We start from the raw sequence: 27,425 nt of genomic DNA, 5'->3' as shown, positions 1-27,425 counted from the left end.
CTCTCAAGCCCCACCACAAAAATACTCTTAATAGATATACTAATTATAAAGGAGTTCAAGTAATCAGTGTACTTTAAAAATGAAAGGAAATCCTCTAAAATGAATAAAAGAGAAACTTAGAAAATACAAAAATTGTCAAAATTCTAAGTAGAGGAAAACACAAATAACTATATAAATACAATTACATACTCCAAAGCTAGATACCACCATTCTTGCAGAGAGTTTTCAAGTTTAGAAAATATGTAAGAAAACCTGCCAAACATATAGGAAAAAAATAATTCCAATTCAGAAGGATAAATTAAATTTTATAGGAAGCAAATAATACTGATAACTTTACAAGTTTTATTATGGATCTCTAACACTTCATTTTATAGTCAAAAGAGTTTTGTGTTGACTTTTGAAACTTAAAAGACTGTCATCTTTTGATGTATATATAGCTCAGAAATAAAAACAAAAAAAGTAAGATAACATTTGAGAAACTAAAAGGACTTTACCCTGATATAAAAAGATAAAATTTAAAACAAATTGACTTTAAAATGTAAACATAGTTTAGAATTAAATATAAAAGAAACAAAAGTTAGCATGATTAGGATTTGACTAGTTCTTGGGGAAAAGTCCTTTCACATTTGTCCACCTCAGAAATAATACTATGCATTTACTAAACAACTGATATATTGCTTTTGTACATGAAAAAAATGTAGCTTCAGGAAGCAATAGTTTTTATGATTGTGAGAAGCCAGTATTGCAATGATACTGCTTCAAATGTCACCAATAAAAAATGATTAAAATTCTAGTTATAAAGCATTCTTTATAAAAAAGAAACTAGCATACACCAAAGGCATATTATCTGTTTACTACATAGATCATATATCACAAATACAAAAACATTCAAATATTTACATAATATAGCAAGATGAATGAATTTTTCCTAGAAAAAGTACACTTAAGAATACATTAATAAACACTGTAGAAAAAAATACCAAGACTGTCAAGAGAAGAAAGATGGCAACCATTTCAAAAGCTGAGTGCTTCTGCTTTCTCTTAATAGCATTTCTGAAATGGGGAAAGAGGCTGAGTAGTTTGTGGATAAAGACATTTTTTAGTTCTTATTGAGAAAATTTCACTCTGTTGACCATCCTAGTCTGGAAGTCATGAGATTAGTTGTCCTCCTGTTACCATGTTCTGTACCAAGCTGAGAGATGTTTCTACTCTAGACATACCTGCTAGGCGAAGAAGCTATGCACAGAAGCTCTAAATAGGGGGCAGTGGTATTGGTCATCCTACTTCCTTGTAAAAGCTACTCCTTAGAGCTCATAGTATGGGAAAGAGCACTATGTTTAAAAAGAATTATTTCTGTGGTATTAACTCTAAGAATTTATTACACAAGGTAAGTGCTCCATCGATGCGTTAGATTAGGGCAAATTTCCCACATGTCCAAGTTACTCAACCTTGGGTATAAGGATAAGAAAGTTGATATATGCTATTTGAGACCTCACCATTTTTGACTAGGTATTTCACAACTAATGATACAAATTAACTATGACATCATCAAGAGGCACTTTACTAGTTTTATATGATGTTAGGATAAACAGCAACGATGACCCTGATGTATTCGTTAAGTTTTCTGTTTGTCTATTTAGACCATGTCTCATAGATAGCCCATGCTACCCTGACCTTGTGATTTTATCTCACTCGAATCCTGCAATTACGAGAATGCACCTCTAGCCCCGGGTAAATGCATTTTTCCTTAATTGTTATACTGTGATCCCGTGGGTCTTATGGTAAAAATTTCAGTCCTTAAGTAGATGCTGGTAAATTTGCTTGACCACATTCTTCAGGTAGTTGTCCTCTAAAGGCACTTTGGATATAATTGCAGCAATTTCATCGTGGCTACAAAAGACAAAAAGGTATTGATTACTTTTCCTGAAAACTTGCACCTGTCTCCACTTCAGAGCTATTCATTTCCTTGAATATTACCTCTTAAGTTCCTAGGAAACACAAAGGGATATTTCTGGAAACAAGAAGAACTTTAATAGAAACTGTATTCTAAAATTAGGCTGAATAACCAATTCTGAATATAATTATAAGGAATTTTGACCTGGTTGCTTTTTTTGTTGTTGTTTACTTATAGTGCTAGAGATTAAACACAGGCCCTTGTACATGTGAAGCAAGTACTCTACTGCTAGGTTTTGTCTCCAAACTCCCCAATTGCTTTTTTTTTTTAAGACTTATTTATTTATTATTTATGTATTCATTCATTCATTCATTCATTCATTCATTCATTCAGTCAGTCAGTCAGTCAGTCAAGTATCCTGCCTGTAGGCCAGAAGAGGGCACCAGATCTCATTATAGGTGGTTGTGAGCCACCATGTGGTTGCTGGGAATCGAACTCAGGACCTCTGGAAGAGCAGTCAGTGCTTTTAACCGCTGAGCCATCTCTCCAGCCCTCCCCAATTGCTTTTAAAATAAGATTTATTTTTAATTATGTGTATCTATGTGTGTAGGAATATGTGAGGGCACAGGTGAGGGGAGGTGCTAGAGCAGCCCAGAATAGGGCACTGGGAGTTAGAGTTACAGGTGGTTGTATGCTGATCTCTGTGGGTGCTGGAAACTAAACCCAGGACTTCTGGAAGAATAGCAAGCATTCATAACTACTGAGCCATCTCTCTAGCTCCTGTTTCCCCTACTCCCACCATGACTTTGTGTTTGTGCGTGCATGCACAAAGTGTTCCTGGAGATGTGGGGGGTATAGACCAGAGGTAGACACAATGTGCCTTCCTTAGTTGCTCTCCAACTTATTTTTTGAGACAGGTCTTTCACTGATTGGCTAGACTGACTGGCTAGTTACTCTTGTGTTCATGTTGCCTCTACCCTTCCAAGAACTGGATATATGGATACGTGCCACTGCACCAGGCTTTGACGTGTGTGGCAGGCTATTTACCAACTGAGCTATCTCCCTGGTCTCCAGGTGAATTTCTTTCCTTTTTTTTTTTAAAGATTTATTTATTTATTATGTGTACAACATTTTGCCTCCATGTATGCCCACATGCCACCAGATCTCATTATAGATGGTTGTGAGCCACCATGTGTTGCTGGGAATTGAACTCAAGACCTCTAGAAGAGCAGCCAGTGCTCTTAACCACTGAGTTATCTCTCCAGCCCCCAAGTGAATTTCTTTAGCTATAAACTCTAAACTGTTGTTATTTGCTGATGAATTTAAGGAGCACAGATTCTAATATGCCATAGTGTTGTCAAAAAAGTTATACAGTAGATCATGGTCTAATGGAAATGCTCTTAAACTCCTGATCCTGCTACCTCTTCCTCTAAGGAGAGTGGGATTACAGGTATGCAACACCACTATGTTCAATTTATATGGTGCTGAGAATGTAAGCCAGACCTCTGTGCATGCTACTAAACTGATTTCCAAAATTTTAACTTTTTGATTCGTGTCTTAAGGAGAAGCCATTTATTCATAAAAGACTAGACTGAAGTTGGGCGGTGGTGGCGCACGCCTTTAATCCCAGCACTTGGGAGGCAGAGGTAGGCGGAGGATCTCTGTGAGTTCGAGACCAGCCTGGTCTACAAGAGCTAGTTCCAGGACAGGCTCCAAAACCACAGAGAAACCCTGTCTCGAAAAACCAAAAAAAAAAAAAAAAAAAAAAAAAAAAAAAAGACTGGACAGGACTCCAGCATCCACCTGTGACAATGATAAGATCACTGACTTTAGAAGAACAAATACTAGAAAAGGAAGCCAGAAAGAAGCAACACTTAACTCTCAGTATAGTTACTGACACTTTCAAGGACCTTTGGGGTAAGATAAGAGGTGTACAAAAACAAGCTGGAACTTCTGTTGGGCTGGACATTTACTTACCTCGTGTTCCCAAGGTGATTTTGAATGGTGAATGGCAGTGGGACGAAGGGATACTGGGCTGAGAGAGACAAAGTTATCTCAAATTTTGCAAATGCTGCAGTGCTGGAGAATAAAAGTCTTAATCTATAAAAGACAAGATACACAATTAAAAATATAAAACTAAAATAGGTTAAAACATGAACACATTTTTCTTTTATACTTGCATATGAAACAGGTGGCTGTTACTCCTTGTCTTATCAAATAGAAAAGAACGTAAAACATCTGGAACAAGATATTATAAAAAAAGATATATTATAATAATTACTTCCTAATCGACAGCAATATAACACATTAAGAGTATGAGTGAGGGGTGATTGTACAATTATGCACATGCACAGTATGTGTGGACGTCAGCATCTTGGGTACTGATCCTCAAGCACCTTCCACCTTTGTGAAGAGCTAGGGTCTCTCAATGGTCTGGAATGTCATCACAAAGTCTAGGACAGCTAACTCTCAATTCCAAGGGCCCGTTTCTCTATGCTGACACTCTTGCCACTGCTAGGATTACAAGTGCAGGCTATGACACTAGGCCTTTCTCCTTTCCTTTTTTCCCCCTGAGAAAGGATCTCTTTATGTAACCCTAGCAGTCCTGGAACTTGCTATATAGACAAGCCTAGCTTCAATTCAGAGATCCTCCTGATTCTGTCTCCATAATTCTGGGATTATAGACACACACCACTATGCCTGGTTCACAGTGGACTTTTTAAAGCAAGGGTTCAGAGAATCTGAACTCAGGTCTTCACACTTGCAAGTCAAGTGCATTGCTGACTGAACTCAGAGTTTGTTGTTTTGGTAATTCTTGGCACACTCTGGAGGTTAAGGCAGGAAGATGACAATATTTTGAGGTCAGTTTGGGTTACAATGTGAGTTGTTCCAGGGAGAACAGAGTGATGGCTCAGTGATTAAGTTTTCTGCTCTTCCAAAAGAATGAAGTTAAGTTCTCAGCATTTGTATCAGGTGGTTCACAACTGCCTTTAACTCCAGCTCCAGTGGATTCAATGCCTTCTGCTAGCCTCTCATACATGTGACATACACTTACACACACACACAGACTTAAAATAGGAAAACAAAAAAGCCAGGTGGAATGGTACATAATCCCACTATAATTCCCAGCACTTGAAAGGCAGAGGTAGACTGGACAATTGCTGGACAATGTGGACAACATCTCAAAAAATTATGTTCTTGACAGTTATCTAAATCCTAACTTTATCTCAGATGTGACCTTACTTAGAAACCAGGTCATGGTGCTGTCGAGAGGGCTGAGCAGTTAAGAACGCTGGCTGCTCTTCCAGAAAACCAGCACCCATGTGACAATTCTCAACTGTCTGTAATTCCAGTTCTAGGGAATCTAACACCCTTATATAGATACACATGTAGGCAAACAACAACGCAGACAAATAAATTGTTTAAAAGAAAGAAATAGGGTCTCTATTAATTTAATTAGATAAGATGAGGTCCTTTGTCTGGTATGACTGATACCCTTATTAAAAAGAAAATTTAGATATAGGGCTGGAGAGATGGCTCAGCAGGTAAGAACACTGGCTGTTCTTCCAGAGGTCCTGAGTTCAATTCCCAGCAACCATATGGTGGCTCACAACCATCCATAATGAGATCTGGTGCACGCTTCTGGCCTGCAAGCAGACATGTATATATACTATATACAAAAAAGAAAAAAAAAGCCGGGCCGTGGTGGCGCACGCCTTAAATCCCAGCACTCGGGAGGCAGAGGAAGGCGGATCTCTGTGAGTTCGAGGCCAGCCTGGTCTACAACAGCTAGTGCCAGGACAGGCTCCAAAACCACAGAGAAACCCTGTCTTGAAAAAAAAAAAAAACTAAAAAAAAAAAACCCAAAAAAGAAAAAAAATTTAGATATAGACATAATCAAAGAATACCATGTGAAAATGAAGATAGATATCAAAGTTATACATTTAGATTCCCCAAACTGCCAGTAAACTATCAGAAGTTAGGAAAAAGGCATGGAAGAGTTGTTCACAGCCCTTAGACTACCATCCCTATCAACAATGACCCCAAACTTCTAGCCTCCAGAACATTAAATCAGTTAACTTTCTACTATATAAACCACTCAACTTATAATACATTATTATAACAGCTACAGGGAACTGAATATACTCACTCAATAGTATTCACATTTATATCCATTAGGCTATAATTTGGCCCCCATCTCTTTAAAAATTCAATCTCTTCTCCAAGAAGTCTGCAATGGTTTACTACTAGTGAGAGTTCTTGAAGCATCTAGGAAAAAAACAAAAAAAAATGACTTTGTGTGAGTGTGCATGCAAATATATTGAACACATTATTTTGAGGCTTAGAGATACAGCTCAGTTAGGAGTTAAGGCCTAGCAGCTGGAAAGGTGGCTCAGTAGCTAAGATTTTTAGAGGACCTAGCATGCACAAGATGGCCAACAATCGTCTGTAACTCCAGTTTGAAGAGAATCTGATGCCTTCTTCTGGCCTCGTCATGCAATGCACACATGCACTCACAGATATATATATATATATGTAGGCAAAATATCTATGTAACTGAAATATAAAATAAATCTAACCAGGTGGCGGTGGCACATGCCTTTAATCCCAGCACTGGGGAGACAGAGGCAGGCGAATCTCTGAGTGTGAGGCTAACCTGGGCTACAGAGTGAGTTCCAAGATAGGCAAGTCTACAAAAAGAAACCCTGTCTGGAATGAATGAATGAATAAAAAATAAATAGGAAGAGAGAATCTGGGCTAGCATGCACAATGCCTTGGGTTTGATTCCCAGAACTCTATAAATGAAATGATGCATGGTAGTCATGTCCATAATCCCAGCACTCTGGGCAGTGAAGACAGGTAGGTAGGTATGTAGATCAAAAGTTCATGGTCTCGAGACCAGCCTGGTCTACAAGAGCTAGTTCCAGGACAGGCTCCAAAGCTACAGAGAAACCCTGTCTCGAAAAAAACAAATCATGGTCATCCTTGGCTATATACGTCAGAATAAGCGACTAAGAGCCTGTCTCAAAACAAAACCAACTAACAACACCACCCACACTATTTTGAATGTGAACTAAAAGTCTTAATTACAAAAAGAAAACTGCCGGGACATGATGGCACATGACTTTAATTCCAGTAGAGGCAGACAGATCTTTGAATTTGAGGCTAGCCTGGTCTACACAACAAGTTCTAGGACATACAGTAAAACCCTACCTCAAACAAAAAAACAAAAATAAAAAAGAAAACAACTTTTCAGTGTTTAATAATCCCCCAAATATTGAACAACCAAATATAATTTCAGGAAGCTATAATAACTTCAGTTCTGCTGTGTGGACAAATAGTATAAGATTCTTCGTCAGACTCACCTGGGGGACCTGGTGCTGTGTGGTGCATTTCTTCCTCCAGGACTCCTGTTCCTCGATGTACTGAAAAATTAGCTTATGAACTAAAAGGGAGGAAGGAGGAGCTTTATGTTCTGAAAAAGGAAAAGAATAAAAAATGAGGGTATTATTTATGCATTTTAATAAGGTATATTATATAAACTAGAAATATTTTCAAACTACTAAGTACACAAGTATTTTTTTTTCTTTTTCCTTCCTTCTTTTTCTTTTCTTTTTAAAAATCAAGACAGGGTCTCTCTGTGTAGCACTGGTTATCCTGAAGTTTGCTTTGAAGGTCAGGCTGTCCTTAAACTCAGAGATCTGCCTATCTGTGCCTTCCATGTGCTGGGATTAAAAGAATGAGCCGCCACCACCCAGTTATTTTTTATTTTCAAACAAGTGAATAAAATACTCAGTACATAAGAGAGTTTATAAAGCTTTAAGCTTAAACTTATAGACCAGTGCTTGGTGAAAAGCATGAATTTAAATGGAACATATTTCTGTGTTCAAATCTAGGTTTTCTTTACTATCTAAGTAATTGTAAGCACAACACTTAATTTGTCTGATCTGTAGTTTCCTAATTGGTAAACAGGAAATAATACCTACTTATAGCTCTGATACAAGTAATACATGTGCTTGGTATAGATTAAATACTCATAGTGCTAATTTCAAATATAGAAATACCTATTATTCAATATCTAGTAGTAATATAATGATTTCTTTTAAAATATACTGAATATTTAGCATACTATACAAGCAGTTTTATGTCTAAAACACACTTTAAGAACAAATTATTATACCTATAAGTTATTAACAAAATTTGGAGGCTTAAATGTTTTGAACTTACCATCTAACATAGACTGAAAATTGAGCTCATCAATCTTCCTGTAAGGCTTGTCCAAGAAAGGGAGACCAACTAAGGAGAATCAGAAAAAGATTTTTCTTTCCTCTATAATTTCATAGGGATCTTACATAGCCTATGTTGTCTTCAAATCCTATGTAAATTGAGGATAGCCCTGGATTATCGATTTTCTTTTTCTTTCTTCATTTCTAACTATAGGCACTTAGTATCATTCCTTATATGCAGTGCTGGAGACTGAACCCAAGGTTTACATGAATGCTAGGCACTGAGCTATGTCCCCAATTACAAATATTTCTTTTTTTCTACTTTAGAAATCGAGTCTTCTGAGGTAGCAGGATTCTTATAGGCAGTTGAAAGCTTATCCTTCAGTCATATTATTTTCTATATGGTAAAGGCTCCCCTGTTCAATGACATCAATTAGTAGGTCTTTGAAAGAAATTAAACTGCAGAACTTAGCTATATTTATATTTTAAAAGATTTTTTCCTTTATAAAGAAACTTTTATTTATTTATTTTATTTATTTATTTATTTATTTTTTTCGAGACAGGGTTTCTCTATGGTTTTTGGAGCCTGTCCTGGAACTAGCTCTTGTAGACCAGGCGTGTCTCGAACTCACAGAGATCCGCCTGCCTCTGCCTCCCAAGTGCTGGGATTAAAGGCGTGCACCACCACCGCCCGGCAAGAAACTTTTATAAAGAAACTTTTGTTTGTTTGTTTCCTCATTTTTGGGGACAGGTTCTCTCTATGTACCTCTGGCTCTCCTGGAAATGCCTTCAAACTTGGGTATATCAAAATCAATGTATAAGCTAGGCATGGTGCCACATGTCTTTAATCCCAGCACTCAGGAGGCAGAGTCAAGTGAATTTCTGAGTTTAAGGTGGCCTGGTCTACATGGTGAGTTCCAGGACAGCCAGAGCTACACAGAGAGTCTGTCTCAACATTTTCAAAACAAACAGACAAAAAAACCACAACCCCTAGAGATTTCTAGGTACTCTTATTGGTATATCTGTCTACAGAGAACTTTTCATTCTTTTCTTTTTCTTTCTTTCTTTCTGGTTTTTTTTTTTTTTTTTTTTTTGAGACCACGTTGTAGCCTTGGCTGTCTGACCAGGCTGGCCTCAAACTCACAAAAATCCACCTGTCTCTGCCTCTCAAGTACTGGGACTGAAACCAAGTGCCACTACTGCCTTGCTTACACAGAGAACTTTTAAGAGGATTACTTTTTTAACTCCTCCTCCCTACAATGCTCAATATGTAAACCAAGGCCTTCAGTATACCAGGGCCAGTGCTTTACCACTGAGCTATATCCCTAGGCAAGGACTTCACTATTAAACACAAATATCAAATCATTTAAGAACAACAGTCATTTTTAACACACACGCACAAAGTAGGGAGAGGAAGAACATGAGTTGGATAGGGAGAATTTTATCATCTAAAAGAACTCAACACCAGCTGTATTTTTATTCTTATTGTTTTTTTTGTTTTTTGCCTTCTGAGATAGGTTCTTCCCACATAGCAGATGATCCTGCCTCAGTCATTCCACCATGTTCAGCTCTTTTGTCCTGGGATAGCAGTAGAGCATAAATTTGGCAAGTAGTCCCTGTCTAACAAACTTCCCCAAACTATTATCACTAAAGTAACTGACCTTCCTAAGATTCTCAGCAGTATCATCATTTTGTTAGTTATCATTATAATTAAATACAAGTTTTTTTTAATTTATTATGTATAAAGTATTCTGCCTGCGTGTCCCAGAAAGCTAGAATATGGCACCAGATCTCACTGTATATGCTTGTGAGCCACCATGTCGTTGCTGAGAATTGAACTTAGGACCTCTGGAAGAGCAGTCAGTGCTCTTAACCACTGAACCTTCTTTCCAGCCCCAAATACACATTTTTATCTTTAGTGGTACAGCCATTCATTTCTCTGAAGAGGATTATTTTAGTTTTGCTACTTACCTACTGGTTCTCCAAAGGTGATGGTAAGTTCTATTGTGTCATAAACAAAGGTAAATACAGCTTGATCATCACTCCACTCAATGACATCCCACTCAGACAAACTAAAGAAGGTTAAACAAGATAAAACAAGTGAGTGTATCCTTTCCTTTTTCCTTTCCAGTGCTGGATATCAATCCAGGAAATTACTAGCCCAGATGAAGAATTTCTGATACAATTCAAATAGTACAGATGGCAGCTACTGTTTTTGTTCCTCACTGGATTGGGAAATAATATTTCAATTTAAATAATCTGAATGGCCAGGTGGGGGTGGTTTGCACATTTTCAATTCTAGCCCTAGGGAGACTGATACAATGAGATGTCTCAAGATACAAAAGAAGTAATTACTTTGGAACACACATACTAAAACAAGAAGAATATAGAGAAGATTGGTGTGACCCTTGTGCAAAGATAATACAAAAATTTGTGTAACATTCCATATATACATATATCACCAATGAAGAACTTTTGAGGAAAAATAACATAAAACAAAATCCTCAAAAAAATATGATTGCTGGGCGGTGATGGTACACACCTTTAATCCAAGCACTCGGGAGGCAGAGGCATACAGATTCTGTGAGTTTGAGGCCAGCCTGGTCTACAAGAGCTAGATCAAAGACAGGCCCCAAAGCTACAAAGAAACCCTGCCTTGGAAAAAAAAGAAAGAAGGAAAAGAAAGAAATATGATTATACAATCTTTTTGGTTGGTTGGTTTTGGTTTTTTCAAGACAGGGTTTCTCAGTAGCTATGGAGCCAGTTCTGGAATTTGCACTGTAGACAAGGCTGGCCTGGAACTCATAGAGACCTGCCTCTGCCTCCGGAGTGCTGAGATTAAAGGTGTGTGTCATCACCACGTGGCTGATTGTATAATCTTGTACTTTGTTGGTCCAGTACAAGCTATGTACATGTGGCTGATCAAGAACATATAGCAATATTCCTGCCTTTGCCTTCCAAGAGCTGGGATTACAGGTATATTCAATCATACTTGACTCAATCTGATGTATTTGAAAGAAATCAGAACTCAGTCTTGAGTCATATATTGGGGAAGATCTATTTGATAAATGAATTAAAGTTTTTTTTTTTCTGATTTTTTTGACACAGGGTTTCTCTATATAACAGCCTTGGCTGTCCTGAAACTAACTTTGTAAACCAGGTTATCTTTGAATTCATAGATAACTCTATGGATTTGCCTACCTCTGTCTGCCAGTGCTGGGATTAAACGCATGTGCCACCACTGCCTGGATCTAAAGATGCTTTTTAAAATATTCCTGTTTTGTGTGTGTGTGTGTGTGTGTGTGTGTGTGTGTGTGTGTGTGTATGTGTGTGTGTGTCTGAGTATCACAAGCATGCAGGAGACTGCTGAAGTCAGAGGACATCGGATACCCTGGAACTGGAGTTATAGATAGTTGTAAGCTATCATGTGGGTGCTGGAAATGAACTAGGTAGGTCTTAGACAAAACCAGTGCTCTTGACAACAGAACTAGCTCTCCAGTCTCAAAAAGTATTTAAAGACTTTGTTTTGCTTTGTTTTTGGTTTTTCGAGACAAGGTTTCTTTGTAGCTTTTGGAGCCTGTCCTGGAACAAGCTCTTGTAGACCAGGCTGGCCTCAAACTCACAGAGATCCACCTGCCCTGCTTCCCGAGTGCTGGGATTAAAGGCGTGAGCCACCACCGCCTGGCAAGATATTTTAAACTCAACACATGGCCCTAAATGTTTTTACTGCAGTTTTGAAGTACACTGATTTTTTTTTTAAAGGCTGCGCCATACTTTAGGTCCATGGTTCTCAACCTATGGGTCTCAACCCCTTTGAGGTTAACAACCCTTTCACAGGGGTTACCTAAGACCATCAGAAAACACAGATATTTACATTTACATTTTGATTCATAACAGTAGCAAAATTATAGTTATAAAGTAAGTAACAATAAAATAATTTTATGGTTGGGGGTCACCACAACATGAGGAACTGCATTAAAGGGTCACAGCATTAGGAAGGTTTGAGAACCACTGTGATAGGTTTTTAAAGTTCACCGCAATTTTTGGGTGTTGTTATGTTGGAGTGTGTGTTCTTGAGAAGCTGAGGCACAATGATTGCTCAGACCCAGAAATTCTAGGCCAGCCTGGACAACATAGGGAAAACCCAACTCAAAACATGAAAAACCCTCCAAAAATCTGTAGCAGCATATAAAGCACAGAATAGAACAGAAATTGAATGACACCTGGTTTTTCTTACCTTGGTTGATCTAGTAATTCTTCAGTTTTCTTTGTTTGTTCTTTTATAAACTCTATCTGAGCAAGAGTCTGCGTTTTCTGTGTCTCTACTTCTAAGAACTTTCTGCAAATAAAATCAGGTGTTCACAGAAAAACAAAGTATTTGTTAGTGAGTTTAGAATAGTAACAAAAAACATTATGGGGATGGGAGATGACTCAATCATAAAAGTTGCCTTGTGTAAGCATAAAGACCCAAGTTTGAACCCCTGGCACCCAATGAAGGCCAAGCAAGATTGTGTATGTCTGTATCCTTAGTGTTGGGGGCTCAGAGAATGGCCGCTCCTGGTGCTTGCTAGCTATAACCAATTGCTGAGTTCTGGGCTCAATGAGAGACTTTGTCTTAAAGGCTTAGGTAGAGAGAGGCTGGTTAAGGTGGTGCACACCTTTGATCAGAGGCAGGCAAATTTTTATCAGTGGAAAGCTGTCTCATCTAGTAAGTTCCAAGTCGGCCAGGGGCTACATAGTGAGACCCAGTCTTAAAAAACAAAATTAAGGTGGAGAGAGATAGAGAGATATCTGACGTTATCTTTTGACTTCCACATACATATAGGTATACATGCACACACACACAATACATATACATAAACTATATACTATATGATTTATGAAGAGAGGTTATAAGTTAGGTAGTTGTCAAAAAGAATTTTTTAAAAAATATAGGTCTTTTCAGAAAAAGTATATATCATTATTTCTAGATTTTAAATGCAAGAAGGTATCTTTGGAATTCTATGTTCTTAAAACATAATTATTAGAATTTTATTTTATTTTTGGTTTTTTGAGACAGGATTTCTCTGTAGCTTTGGAGCCTGTCCTGGAACTAGATTTTGTAGACCAGGTTGGCTTCAAACTCTAAAATTTTACTGTTATTATAAAAATAAATGCGATATGTAGATAAGAATGTTCATCTTAAAACACAGGAAACTATTCTGCAAGTATTTGATTTTGTTAGAACTAAATGTATTTGACAATTTTGAAAGTCTTTTTCATTTTTTTTAAAAAAGATTTTTATTTAATATTTTATGTACTTTGGGGTTTTGCCTGTAGTTATGAACTGCCATGTGAATCCTGAGAACTAAATCCAGGTCCTGTAGAAGGGCAGGCAGAGCTCTTAGCTGTTGAGACATCTCTCCAGTCAGAAAGCCTTTTTCTTTAACATTTTTAAAAGAGTTATTATTTTTTAAGTGTACATGTATGTACCTGCGTGAGTTTATATGTACCATTACATGTTTGCAGGAGCCCAAGGAGACCAGAAGAAGACATCAGAACCCCTGGAACTGGAGTTACAGTTGTCAGGTGCCATGTAAGTGATGAGAATCCAACCAGGGTCCTCTGAAAGAGCAGTCATCTTTCCATCCTCTTAGAATGTATTTTTAATTTACTTTCATTACACTTTTGTGTGTGTGTGTGTGTGTGTGTGTGTGTGTGTGAGTGAGAGAGAGAGAGAGACAGAGAGAGAGAGAGAGGAGAGAGAGAGAGAGAGAGAGAGAGAGAGAGAGAGAGAGAGAGAGAGAGAGGATCACTATGTAGCCTTGGCTAGGGCTAGCCTGAAGCTCCTCATGTAGACCAGGCAGGCCTAAAATGCACAGAGATTAAATCATGATTCACCACATCTGGGAATTAAATAATTTTTTAACATTGAATTGTCAGCTGACCTTTGGAGTTCCTCCTCTTCACTTTTCAACTGTTCCAGTTCTGTGAAACAAAACAAAACAAGCATAAAAAGGACACCAAAAGAAACTTGGCACAAAAACCATTTAGTTTACAGGAAATTCTGACCTAATCTCATTTACATATAAATGAACACAAAATTGTTTCCCTTGTTGGACTTATCTTTCTTTGTTGAGACAGTCTCCTGGACTGCTGGGATAAAAGTATGCACAAGCAAACCCTGCTGGACTGGATCTCCTTATCTAAGTCAGTTACCTTTTTCTGCATATTTCATTTCAGAATCCCATTCTTCCATAGGGTCATCTTTCTCTTCATTCTCCAATTTCCTAGTTTCTAAGGTAAACATCAAACATTAGAGAAATTCAAGTCAAAAGTAATTCATTAAATATTGGAGAAAAAAAAGAACAGCTTGCTCAAAATGAAGTATTGAAAATATTTACAAATACTCATCATTCTCTGCCAATAAAGCCCTGAAATATACTTTTGTAGATTTCTGGGAGCAGATGAGTGAACTCTGAGCTAATGACAGTGATTTGTATCAAAAAATTATTGTGTGTGTGTGTGTAAGCACAAGCACTTGGAGGTCAGAAGACAACTTTGGGAGTCAGTTCTTTCCTCCCATCATGAGTTCCATAAAGCTTATGCAGCCGATATTCTGGCTCTTCTTTAATACTTTTGAGAATGGTTTTGCAGATATTTCTTAGGCCAGCCATAAATTTGTAATCTTCCTGCCAAAGTCTCCCAAGTAGCTAGGAAAACAGGTGTGTTACCATGCTTAGTTTGTCTGAAGTAGCATTTAAAAAAATTTTTTTTTAAAACAGGTTTCTTGTTTCCAGGGTGGTCTCACTGAGTAAGATGATGATGATCCTATCTAAATCCTGGGTTTAAATGCATGTGTCTGTGCCTATTCCAAGCTTAAATTCTACCTCCTCCTCTAACAATTATCCTCCTCCCCGTTTTTTCTTGCGATAGGGTTTCACTATTTAGCTCAGACTGGCTTGGACGTCATTATTAGTGCCTGAGATTACAGACAACCAGCCTGCATTTATTTTTCATTTATTCAAACCCCTATACCACCTTAAATGCTTAATATACACAAGGCTGATTGACTGTTCATAAAAATATTTAGAACTCCTTATGCGGCTGTCCTATGTCTAGCCCTAATAACAAATCTAGCTTTGTTTTAGATCACATTCCCTTTTGTTCTCTATTCTAATCTGGCTCTATCTTCAAACCCATGTAGTTGATTTATTTTTCACATAAAGAGTTTTCTGCATATATTAATTCTGAATAGTCTGCTATGTTCTCTCCTTCTTTCTGCTTAGTTTTAGTCTTTTTGGTTTTTTGAGGTAGGGTCTCTTTGTAGCTCTGGCTGTCCTCACTCTGTAGATCAGGCTGACCTATAACTCACAGTCTGCGTCTGACTCCTTAGTACTGGGATTACAGGCACGCACCATGCATGAGTATGTGTTTTAAAGAAAGGGTTTCACTCTGTAGCTTAGGCTGGACTCACAGCGATCCTTCTGTCTTTTCAAGTAAGGGATTAGAGGTGTGATCCATGCCTGGCTCCTCTTCTTTTTTACTTTTTATATTACTATTCATTTTTCAGATTTTAACTGAAAAGTTAATTCTGTACAGGGAAGGCTGCTTTGACCTCTTAATCTTAGGTCAGATTTTTATTGAAGTATCACAACACCTTTATTTACTATAAAATTAATTTTGGGGAGTGTTTTATTTTCTTAAGCAAAGGTCTTATTTAACATAGTTAGCCTCAAACTCCTAACCCTCCTGACTCCATCGCCTACAGGCTGAGATGCCAAGTATGTAATACAACACCCAGTTCATTTGTTTAGTGTCTATAATTGCTTCTAAATTAAAAATTCCATAAGGAGTTGAGCATGGTAGTACATGTACCCAGTCCCTGAACTGGAGAGGTGAAAGAGGATCAGGAGTTTAAGGCCATACTCAACTACTTATTTAGAAGTTATTCTGTACTCCATGATACCCTGTCTGAGTAAAAAATAAATAATAATTCCACAAGGACACAAATCATGCTTCTATTACTGCATGCCACACAATCAGAACATAAAAGGTACAATTAAGCAAATTTGCTAAAGAGTAAGGAAAGCAGAAAAGAGAAGACATTTAGTGCTACCTAACAACCACACTGTTGGGTTTATCTTCTATTTGTTTGTTTTTGTGATTTTCAAGACAGAGGCTTTTTGTGTAGCTGTGGCTGTCTTGGAACTCTAAATCGGGCTGGCCTTGAACTCATAGAAATCCATCTGCCTCTCAAGCGCTGGGATTAAAGGCTTCACTGCCAGGGATCCTAACTCTTGAGTTATCTCTCTAGCCCCCCCTCCCCTTTTTTGAAGGATCTCATACTATTGGGGCTAGCATGGAACTCAACAATGTAAACCATGCCAGCCTTGAATCAGTCAAGATAATCTTCCTCCTGCCTTGACCTCTCATATGTTGGGATTACAGGTATTGAGTCACCCATACCCAATCACTTTTTTTCCTTTCCTTTTCTTTTGAGACAGGGTCTCAAATACCTCAGGGTGGCCTTGAACTTAGTATATAACTGAGAATGACCTTGAACTTCTGTTATTTCTGCCTCAATCTTCAGAGTGCTGGGATCATAGCCATGCATGTACATTTATACCTGAATACATGGGATGGTGCTGAGGATAGAACACAGGGTTCTGCGTACCAACTAAACTATATTCATAGCCCTGTTAATACAGGATGACAGTTATGTAAACAAATTCAATGGAAATCGAGACATTAAATATATGATAAAAGAAGAAAGCAGTAATAACATACGATTCCCGAAAAGACATAATAGAAATCAAGTTTATTTGAATTTTTTTTTTTTTTTTTTGGTTTTTCAAGACAGGGTTTTTTCTCTGTGGCTTTGGAGCCTGTCCTGGAACTAGCTCTGTAGACCAGGCTGGTCTCGAACTCACAGAGATCCGCCTGCCTCTGCCTCCCGAGTGCTGGGATTAAAGGCGTGCACCACCACTGCCCGGCTATTCGAAGTTTTTTTAAGAGACAGAATCTTGCTATCTATTGCTGGCTAGCCTAGTACAAACTATGTAGCTCAGGCTGACCTCATTAGTAATTCTTCTGCCTCAGTCTCTTGAGTGCTGGCCTTACAGGGTATGCACTATCACACCTGGCAAAATCAGTTTAGATGGAAAGATTGGCCTTAGGGAAAAGAAGGATGAAAGAACGAATGAATGAATAAACAAACAGACTAAAGGTCTTTTTCTTTGATATTAGAAAGTTTGGAAGTTCTAGTCTGAAGGCCTCTATCTTTTATTGTGAAGTAGAGAGTAAAGTAACTAAACAGAGGTAAGTTATTTTAAAACTATGATATTCATATACTCATTTTCACCTAAATAAAGGTCACATGTATTAGAAACTTTTACTGTGCAATCCATAAGCTAGGGACTTAAAGTAGATGGAGAAAAACATGCTAATTTTGTCTCTGTGGAACTTACAGGGTTTTTTTTTTTAAGATTTATTCTTATTTTGTGTGTATGTCTGTGTATGTGTGTGTAGAAACAGGTGTGCACATTTGTGCAATTGCCTATGTGGATATGAATGTGCCTGTGGATGCCATACATAGCTTTAATTCCAATTTCTTTGTTTGACATTGCAAATTTTTTTTCCCCTAAAACATTTATCTTACTCAGGTAGTAGTGGTGCATGCCTTTAATCCCAGCACTCGGGAGGCAGAGGCAGGCGGATCTCTGTGAATTCGAGGCCAGACTGGTCTACAAGAGCTAGTTCCAGGACGGGCTCCAAGGCTACAGAGAAACCCTGCCTCAAAAAAAATCAAAAAACAAACGAACAAAGAACATTTATCTTACTTAACCTCTGAGACATTCCACCACCTGACTCTAATTCTATTCTTCATTCCCAGGTTTTCCTTTTAGCTCCTGTGCTGTCCTCTCTTAGTCAAACTAACCCATTGGCACCTGGGGCAGCTGGTTCATGACTGCCTATAGCTCTAGATCAGGGAATCTAACAACCTTTCATGGCATCACATGTCTTCCACGGTACACACATCCTTCAGACCTCCACATGTCTTCTACGGTACATGCACCTGCTAACACACACCAAAGTGTGATGAGGGCTGGGAAAGTGGCTCAGCAGTTAAGAACAATGACCTCTCTTCCAGAGGACCAGGGGGGTGGTAGGACTTGTGATTCCTAATACCAACACTACAGCTCACAACCACCTGTAACTCCAGTCCCAGAGGATCTAACACCCTCTTCTGGCCTCCATGGGCACTGTATGCACACCGTACATAAGCAGGCAAAACACCCATACACTTAAAATAAAATAATATATAAACCTCAAAAAAAATAAGAATCTCAAAATTATACACACTAAGAAACAAACAAACAAGTGTGATTAGAAAACAAAACCCCCTGAATACTGGGCACAGAGGCACTCACTTGTAACACCAGCACTCAGGAGGCAAGAAAGGAGGATCACAAGTTAAGAGTAGCTTAGGCAAATTCTAGGCCAGCCTGGGCAACACAGAAAGACTCTGTCTCAAAAATAAGCCAAAACAGCCGGGCGGTGGTGGCGCACGTCTTTAATTCCAGCACTTGGGAGGCAGAGGTAGGCAGATCTCTGTGAGTTCGAGACCAGCCTGGTCTACAGAGCTAGTTCCAGGACAGGCTCCCAAACCACAGAGAAACCCTGTCTCGAAAAACCAAAAAAAAAAAAAACCAGATGATTAATTATACTAAGTGAGTTTTTTTTCCTTTTTTGGTTTTTCTTTTTTTTTTCTTTTTTTTTTTTTGGTTTTTCGAGACAGGATTTCTCTGTAGCTTTGGAGCCTGTCCTGGAACTAGCTCTTGTAGACCAGGCAAGACTCGAACTCACAGAGATCCGCCTGCCTCTGCCTCCCGAGTGCTGAGATTAAAGGTGTGCGCCGCCACCACCCGGCCTAAGTGAGGTTTTATTATTATTTTGTATCACCTTTATTTTGCGTGTGTGTGGGAGTGCACTACAGCATGCCTATGGAGGTCAGAGGAAAACTTGTGAGAATCGGTTCTCTTCTTCTACCACGTGGGTCCCCGGAGACCAAATTCAGGTCAACAGGCTTTGTGGTAAGCACATTTATGCACCGAGCCATCTCATTAGCCCAAAAATGGGTTTTAATTTGCTTCTATTTAAGAACTAAAGCTGCTGGGCTGGAGAGATGGCTCAGTAGTTAAGAGCATTGCCTGCTCTTCCAAAGGTCCTGAGTTCAATTCCCAGCAACCACATGGTGGCTCACAACCATCTGTAATGAGGTCTAGTGTCCTCTTCTGGCCTGCAGGCATACAAGCAGACAGAATACTGTATACTAAATAAATAAATATTTAAAAAAAAAAAAAGAACTGAAGCTGCTAAACTATCATAGTAATACCAAATTTTATACCTTATAGAAGCATTTACTGAAAATTATCCTTTAACTTTATGTAGTTTCAGGGGTTACACCTAGGGCCTTCTGTATGATAGGCAAGTATTGTACCACTAAGTTCTATCCCCAGGCCTAGGAAAACATTAAATACTTACCTATTTCTACTTCAGTGAGACAGTTATTGAGCTTCTTAAGTATGTTGTCAATCTCATTCATTTTTATCTGAAGTTTCTTCTTTTCATTCTAAATACAAAATATTAAAGATTATAAAGTTTAACTTCCAAACTTTATAATAGTTCAATTAATGTCATGATTATGGATGGCAAAGTTTATTTTTTATTTTTTTAAAAGATTTATTTAATATGTACAGTGTTCCACCTGCATGCATACATGCACCTCAGAAGAGGGCATCAGATCTCATCATAGATGGTAGTGAGCCATCATGTGGTTGCTGGGAATTGAACTCAGGACCTCTGGAAGAAGAGTCAGTGCTTTTAACCGCTGAGCCATCTCTCCAGCCCGGCAAAGTTTATTTTTATTTTTATTTTTTTGGCAATACAGGAACAGAACATGCTGGTCACATGATCCTACTGCTGCTCTTTATTCCTATACATTTTTTTCACTTTTTACATATATACAGGGTCTTGCTAAATTGCCCAGGCTGGCCTTAGACTTGGGATATCTCTGCCTCAGACTTTCAAGTAGATGGGATTACAGGTCTGTTTTTCACACTAGCATCAACAGACAAATCTTAAAATTAAAGTTAAGACATTTAGTCTGGACTTAAATTTTTTCAGTTTAATTTTAATAGATAAATAAATTCTGTATTTCTCTTCATTGTAGCATTTTTCCATATGTGTCTCATGATTTTATTAATATTTATTGTTTAAAAAGGTTTTAAATAGATTAAATAAATATGGAAAACATTGGTCAAATACCATTATTGTCTTTTTAGTGTGCTTTTTTTGTTGTTTGTTTGTTTTACCATTGCTGAGACAGGTTCTTGCTATGTGGTACTGGAATTTTGGCAATATTCCTGTCTCAACTTCCTGTAGGTATGTGCACCAGGGACAACTATTTTTAAATCTTTATTTCTGTAAAAGAAGATAGTGGGGGCTGGAGACATGGCTCAGTGGTTAAGGGCACTGACTGCTCTCCACAGGACCCAGGTTCAATTCCCAGCACCCACATGGCAGTTCACAAATGTCTATAATTACAGTTCCAGGGGACCCAACACCCACGGCAAAACTCCTATTTACATAAAAATAAAAAAGAAAATACTGTATGCGACATTTCTACACTTATTTGCTAATGAGGTATTTTATTAAGGAGAGCTACCTTGCTGGCTTGCTCTTGTGTACATGCTTAAATACACTGCTTCTGTTTCTCAAACAGGAAATTGAACAAATGCTAAGCAAACGTTCTGAATTATATTCTCAGTCCTATAAAGAGCCTTTTTAAAAGGAAAAAAATGAACACGTGTACATACACATGCAACTGACTAGAGTATAGGAAGACAATACTGTTGTATGTATTAGAGGAGAGACAGAATGACAAATAGTTTATTTCAAAATGTAATATGGAAGACAACAATATGAGACATAGCCCATATTAGTAACTATATTTCATTTGACTTACAATGCCAAGGTTGAAGGTTTTGATTAATAGAATTTCACTTTTTATAAACAAGATTTTATCCAACTTTCATTTATATGTCTCCTAATAAGCATTCTTCATATTTTTATTTCTTTTTTACCGATACAGGGTTTCTCTGTAGCTTTAGAGCCTGTCCTGGAACTAGCTCTTGTAGACCAGGCAAGACTCGAACTCACAGAGATCCGCCTGCCTCTGCCTCCCATGTGCTGCGATTAAAGGCGTGCGCCACCACCACCCAACTCATTCTTCATATTTTACAGCTACTAATAAATTGTTATATATTAACTATCACAAATTACCTCAGCTGAATGCACCAATTTGTTATACAGAGCCACTTTTCCTTGGTGAGTGAAGACTTTTGTCATCTTGGTATAACGTGACTTTATTTTGTTAAGGTAAATCCCATAGGTTTTCAGCTGTAGGAGAGAGTTAAAGAGCACATTATACTAAAAAAAAAAAAAAAAAGAAAAGAAAAGAAAGAAAAACAAAACCCACAAGTCAGATAAGGTAAGTAAGGTCTAGGAAGGTACATTAGATTGCCTGTCCTAGGTTCTGATTCCTAAAGCAAAAACTTTTCATTTGCAAATTGATTCCCTGGCTGATCTGAAACTCACTGTAAAGACCAGGTTGGTCTTAAATATGTGTTCTTCCAGCCTTTGCCTCTAGTGTGCTGGGATTACAGGTTAGGCCACCACAGGTAACTTCTGCATATCTATTTAAGAATATAATTAAAGACTTCAGTTTTGATTGTTGCCTTTAATTCACTTGTTTTGAAAACTAGAATATAACTGGCTCTTAATTATTTTGGTTGTTTGCTTTTCAAAACAGGGTTTCTCTGTGTAGCTTTGGAACCTGTCCTGTAACTCGTTCTGTATATCAGGCTGACCTCGAACTCACAGAGATCCAGCGGCCAATGCCTTCCTAGTGCTGGGAATAAAGGCGTGCACCACAACCTGGTGACCGGCTCTTAATTAAAACAGTATTATATATTAGTGTACATGTAAAATAGACTAATAAATACTTAATCAATTAAGAATATCTTTTTTAAATATTTATTTATTTGTTATATATACAATAGTCTATCTGTATGTATGCCTGCAGGCCAGAAGAGGGCACCAGACCTTATTACAGATGGTTGTGAGCCACCATGTGGTTGCTGGGAATTGAACTCAGGACCTTTGGAAGAGCAGGCAATGCTCTTAACCACTGAGCCATCTCTCCAGCCCCAATTAAGAATATCTTAAATCTATGGGAAATGCCAATAAAAAGGAGGGAGCATCATATATATTTTAAATATTAAATTAGTCATTACACATAGAAAAGGTTGTATCTAACAGTTACTTAGCAATAATTAGATAAGACTACAGCAGCACATCACATCTGAAACTAAATGAAAGAACTCCATCCCATCAAATAATGGTTCTTCTTCTTCTTTTCTTTCTTCCTTTTAAAGACAGGGTTTCTTAAAAAAAAAAAAAAAAAAGACAGGGTTTCTATGTATAACTGGCCTTGAACTCAGATCCACCCGCCTCTGCCTCCCAAGTACTGGGATTAAAGGTGTCTCAAGAAAAGTAACAGTTTAGGCCAGGCGGTGGTGGCACACTCCTTTAATCCCAGCACTTGGGAGGCAGAGGCAGGCGGATCTCTGTGAGTTCGAGACCAGCCTGGTCTACAAGAGCTAGTTCCAGGACAGGCTCCAAAACCACAGAGAAACCCTGTCTCGAAAAACCAAAAAAAAAAAAAAAAAAAGAGCTACTTCCAGGACAGGCTCCAAAACCAGAAAAAAAAAAAAAAAAGAAAAGTAACAGTTTCTTATCTTGATGTGTGTCAATTCTTAATCAGAAAATGACATAAAAATACCTCTTCATTAGAGCAGTCTTTCATTTTTTCCCACAAGGTCCTATTTACATCAGTCAATAGTTTATCTTGGGTCAATGCAGATACCTGTAATCTAAAATAAAGAAAAATGTGAATATAGGATGTAGAATTCTGCTTTAACCAGCTGACTTAACATACAGCCAAATTTAATTCTTTTCATTTTTTCCTACATAAACGGGAGAATTCTCTCAGGAAACATTATTCAACATTTAAAGAACAGCAGGTAAGAGTGTCACAATGAACCTGGGGTGTGGAAAGAAGCAGAAAGGTCAAGAAGGGGTGAGGGTGGGTGGGGGAAATGGACAGGCAGGAAGAAAGACTCCAGAAGCCATGGTACCTTTAGGGGATCGAGGAGGCAGTGTTGGGGGAGGTACTGAATTCTTGAATGGGCAAAGACTTGATTTTGAGTATTAGGCCAGGACTAGGCAGTCCCTAGGACAAGAGACGTGCAGCATTCCTGAGTCTGATAGATCAGGCCAGGGGTTCCAAACGCTAGACCTCCCACCATGGGAAAAAGTATCCGTTTCCAAACTTTCATCAACAGCTGACTTGAAACCCCAACAGGGTTTCCCTCTGCCTGCTATCTTTACAGCTTCTGGATCTACCACTTCTTTTCATGACTACTAAAGCTTAAGTTCAAAACTCACAGTTCAGCATCTCAGAGAGAGTGCAGCAGCTTCCTAAATTGGCTCAGGCTCACTTCAACCCCCCAGCATCAATTTTCTTTCAGGAAGCAGCTAGCCGGGATCCTTTAGAGAGACCTTGCCAACTAGCATCACGACTCACATCCCTGCCTAGAGCCTCCTGTCCTCTCTGAAAATTAAAGCTTCGTAAGCTTGCCCCGTCCCTACCCCTATGTTAAAAAATGGATTAATTTAAATGTAAGAACTAGTTTAGTAATAAGCCTGAGCCATTGGTCAAACATTTATAATTAATAAAAGCCTCTGAGTGATTATTTTAAGAGCGGCTGCGGAACCAGGCAGGACAAAAAAGCCTCCCATTACAGTCATGTACAAAAACACCCAATTTAGAAAACCCAAAAGAGTAAGTACATCGGGGTTTGTGAGTTCACGCCTTTAAACCCAGCACTTGGGAGACAGAGATGGAGATCTCCAAGTTACAGGCCAGCCTGGTCTACATAGCGAGTTCTAGCATAAGTAGGGCTTTACAGAGAAACCCTGTACTTTAAAAAAAAGTACACTATATACTTTTGAAATATTGTTTTAAACAATTTATATCATAATTTAATAATTTCTAAGATACATAATAAATAAATTATATCATAATTTAATAATTCTAAGGTGGCACACATCTTTAATCCTAGCACTAGGGAGGCAGAGGTAGGCAAATCTGTGTTCATGACCAGCCTAGGAGTGAGTTCCAGGACAGCCACAGCTATACAGAAAAACCCTGTCTTGGAAAATAAATTCTGTTTATCTTTTTGTTCATCATGATATGAAACTATTTTTTGTTTGATTTTTAAGACAGGGTTTCCCTGTAGTTTTGGAGCTGTTCCTGGAACTCATTCTGTAGACCAGGATGTGGCCCGGAACTCACAGAGATGCCCCTGTCTCTGACTCCTGAGTGCTGGGATTAAAGGTTTGTGCTACCACCACTGGGCAATCTGAAACATTTTATATAAATAATTTCTACTGTTCATTGTATTTGCAGTGTATAGATGTTACTACCACTTTATAAGGTGGTAAAGGACTTATGCAATGCTACATAATATTGTAGGCTGAACTGGGTTTTCATTCATGTCACACTGCCAATTAATTCCATCTACTTTTCCCATGCTCATGTTATTCTAATTAAAATGATTAAAATACCACACAGACCATTTGTTTATTATAACCCTCGAAAACCAATCACAGGAAAAAAATTAAAACGTTCTTACTCTTCAATCTTTTGGCGAAGAAGCTCACAATCTTCTCTGTAAATCTGTATCTTGGGTCCATAAACATACTGTCTCAACATCAGATCTTCAGGGGTAGGTGATGAGTTTATAGCAAACTTTGGGGAAAAAAAAAAAAGAAAAGAAAGTGTTCCATCAATAAGAACTGGTTCATTTTTCTTTGAAAATAGACTTTAGAGCCTTACAGTGTAGTTTAGGGCGGCCTGAAATTGTAATCCTCTGGCCTTTGTCTCTTGAATCTGGATTACTTGCTTATGATACCATGTCCGACAGAACCAGATGTTGTTTTTTATTCTTTTCCATTTTTTTTTTGCCGGGGGTCGGGGGAGAGATGAGGGGAAGGGTCTCATGTCGCCTAGGCTGGACTAGAACTCATTATGTAGCTGAGGATTACACTGAACTCCTGATCCTCCCAAATTTTACCATTTTGAGGACAAAACCACATAAGAAACAAATTCAAGTTTGAGAATGACTTTGTCTCTTTTGATTTTTTTTTTTTTTAAGACAGGGTTCCTCTGTGTAGCCCTAGCTCTCCCGAAACTTGCTCTGTGGACCAGGCTGGCCTCAAACTCACAGAGATCCACCTGCCTCTGCCTCTGCCTCCCAAGTGCTGGGATTAAAGGCGTGCATTGTTACCACCCACTACAGTGCCTATTTTTAAAAATTATACAAATAGGGCTGGGAGTGTAGCTCAGTTAGGGTGTCTGAGGCTCTGGGTTCAAACCCCAGTACTGTGGAAGAAAAATTATACAAAGAAACTTAAAGTGCTATATGATATTTATTTACACAGTAAGTTACAAGTTCAAACATGAATTCAAGTCTCTAACTTCAAAGTCCACTCTTTCCTAGATCTTCAGGTGAGCTAAGGATACTGACTTATAGGACTGAAAGTGTTTTAAAAATAATTATGAATTATTTTCAGAAAGTTGAGGTGGCAAAGTGGCTTCAATAAATTGTCCTCTGACCTCTACAGATTCACATGTATGTACACACACACACACACACACACACACACACACACACACAGTAAATCAACATAATTTAAAAAAAGAAAGAAAATCAATATGTAAAAATTGAGCTTACCACAATACACCCAATCCTGTTGGTGGAAGTGTAGGTGAGCCAGCCCCAAAGTTGTGAGCATGGGAAAGCTGTCCTCATTACTTACTGTCACGTGATGGCATGGGGCCCCAAGCTTTAGACTTGGCTATCAAAGATTGGGGAAGTAGGTGGAGCCAGCCAGCAAAGCCTAGACAGAGGACCTAGCCACACCACTTAGTTTAAAGGGTCATGATAAAGAGGCTAAGAAATATGCAGTAAAAACAGATCTAGATGGGAAAAAAACAGGTTACAGTGTGCTTAAAATTAAAAATATGTGTAGGCTTAAGAAGAAAAAGAGAAAAGGCATATACATAAAAAAGTAAATAGTTTAAAAATAATAAAGTCTTTAAAGAAAGAAGCAATAAAAAAAGAATAAGCCACATAACGAGGGAAAATAAACACAGAGTCTAGATCCTGTATGTTGTGCTAATTTTGAATTTTTAAAATGCTGATGAGCGAATGGCAGCTGTTGATAGACATGGGATTGTGAACAGGACTGCTAAGTTGAGCCAACCTGGGTACTTTAGGGAGATCTTAATTTTAAAAGAGAAGTAAAAAAAAAAATAATTATCACATTGGAAAAGAGGTTATGCTTTTGTTTTCCCAGGAAGAAAAGGGCCATGGACTCATTCCAAGTTAATATGATCAGGTTTGATTGGGGCAAACCTCCTGAATCTTGACAGGTGATATATATCAACAAGGTTATAGGATTTGGCAATTATTTCCGTTTTCTCAGGTAGCCCTAAAGATATATTCACCCACAGAAAACAGGAAGCAATCCAGAGAAGGTAATGCCTACATTCCCAAAGGTGGTGGGGATGGTTGTTGGTGATTTGGGGGTTATGGATGTTATCATTTAGGGGAATATAGGAGTACAGGATAAAAAGAAAACTACTGATCTCAGATATTTTGTACTGGCATGAATTTTGGTATATTGATACAAATTTAAAAGTTTTTTTTTTTTTTAAAGAGTGTATATATGTTTCTACTCTTGTTTGGGAAATTGTGCTTATGAAGCTCATTTAAAAATCCAATGAATAATTAAGAAATAAGGTTAGGGTCTGGAGAGATGGCTCAGTGGTTAAGAGCTTTGCTTGTTCTTCCAAAGGTCCTGAGTTCAATTCCCAGCAACCACATGTGCTCTCAACCATTTATAATAAGATTTGGTGCCCTCTTCTGGCCTTCAGGGATACATGCAGGCAGAACACCGTATACATAATAAATAAATAAATTAAATTATTTAAAAAAAAAAAAGAAAAAAAAAAGAAATGAGGTTGAGGGTTGGAGAGATGGCTTTGGCTGCTCTTCCAGAGGGCTTGAGTTCATTTCTAATAGCTACATGGTGGCCTACAACCATCTATAATAAGATCTGGGACCATCTTC

At 38.1% G+C, this 27,425-nt stretch overlaps 1 protein-coding gene and 1 non-coding gene across 2 annotated transcripts in view; one reads left to right on the top strand and one right to left on the bottom strand.

Annotated features, from left to right (window-relative positions):
• Positions 1 to 255: 255 nt before the first annotated feature.
• Knl1 (kinetochore scaffold 1) overlaps positions 256 to 27,425 on the bottom strand; it is a 66,035-nt gene continuing 38,865 nt past the window's right edge. The window contains exons 14-26 of the mRNA XM_075961811.1: positions 24,924 to 25,039; positions 23,009 to 23,099; positions 21,448 to 21,564; positions 19,648 to 19,735; positions 14,320 to 14,397; positions 14,049 to 14,088; positions 12,359 to 12,460; positions 10,093 to 10,193; positions 8,123 to 8,191; positions 7,261 to 7,370; positions 6,045 to 6,163; positions 3,872 to 3,994; positions 256 to 1,890 (exon numbers count right to left, since the gene is read on the bottom strand). Coding sequence (XP_075817926.1) covers positions 1,791 to 1,890; positions 3,872 to 3,994; positions 6,045 to 6,163; positions 7,261 to 7,370; positions 8,123 to 8,191; positions 10,093 to 10,193; positions 12,359 to 12,460; positions 14,049 to 14,088; positions 14,320 to 14,397; positions 19,648 to 19,735; positions 21,448 to 21,564; positions 23,009 to 23,099; positions 24,924 to 25,039 — 1,254 coding nt within the window. The 3' untranslated portion in view covers positions 256 to 1,790. The remainder of the gene's footprint in view (positions 1,891 to 3,871; positions 3,995 to 6,044; positions 6,164 to 7,260; positions 7,371 to 8,122; positions 8,192 to 10,092; positions 10,194 to 12,358; positions 12,461 to 14,048; positions 14,089 to 14,319; positions 14,398 to 19,647; positions 19,736 to 21,447; positions 21,565 to 23,008; positions 23,100 to 24,923; positions 25,040 to 27,425) is intronic.
• Positions 10,469 to 10,574, top strand: LOC142845281 (U6 spliceosomal RNA). The gene has a single exon (XR_012909845.1). It is a non-coding gene; the product is annotated as a U6 spliceosomal RNA (small nuclear RNA).

Source organism: Microtus pennsylvanicus, chromosome 2 (assembly GCF_037038515.1).
Source record: "Microtus pennsylvanicus isolate mMicPen1 chromosome 2, mMicPen1.hap1, whole genome shotgun sequence".
Taxonomy (NCBI): Eukaryota; Metazoa; Chordata; class Mammalia; order Rodentia; family Cricetidae; genus Microtus; species Microtus pennsylvanicus.
This window is presented reverse-complemented; position numbering and strand designations above follow the sequence as displayed.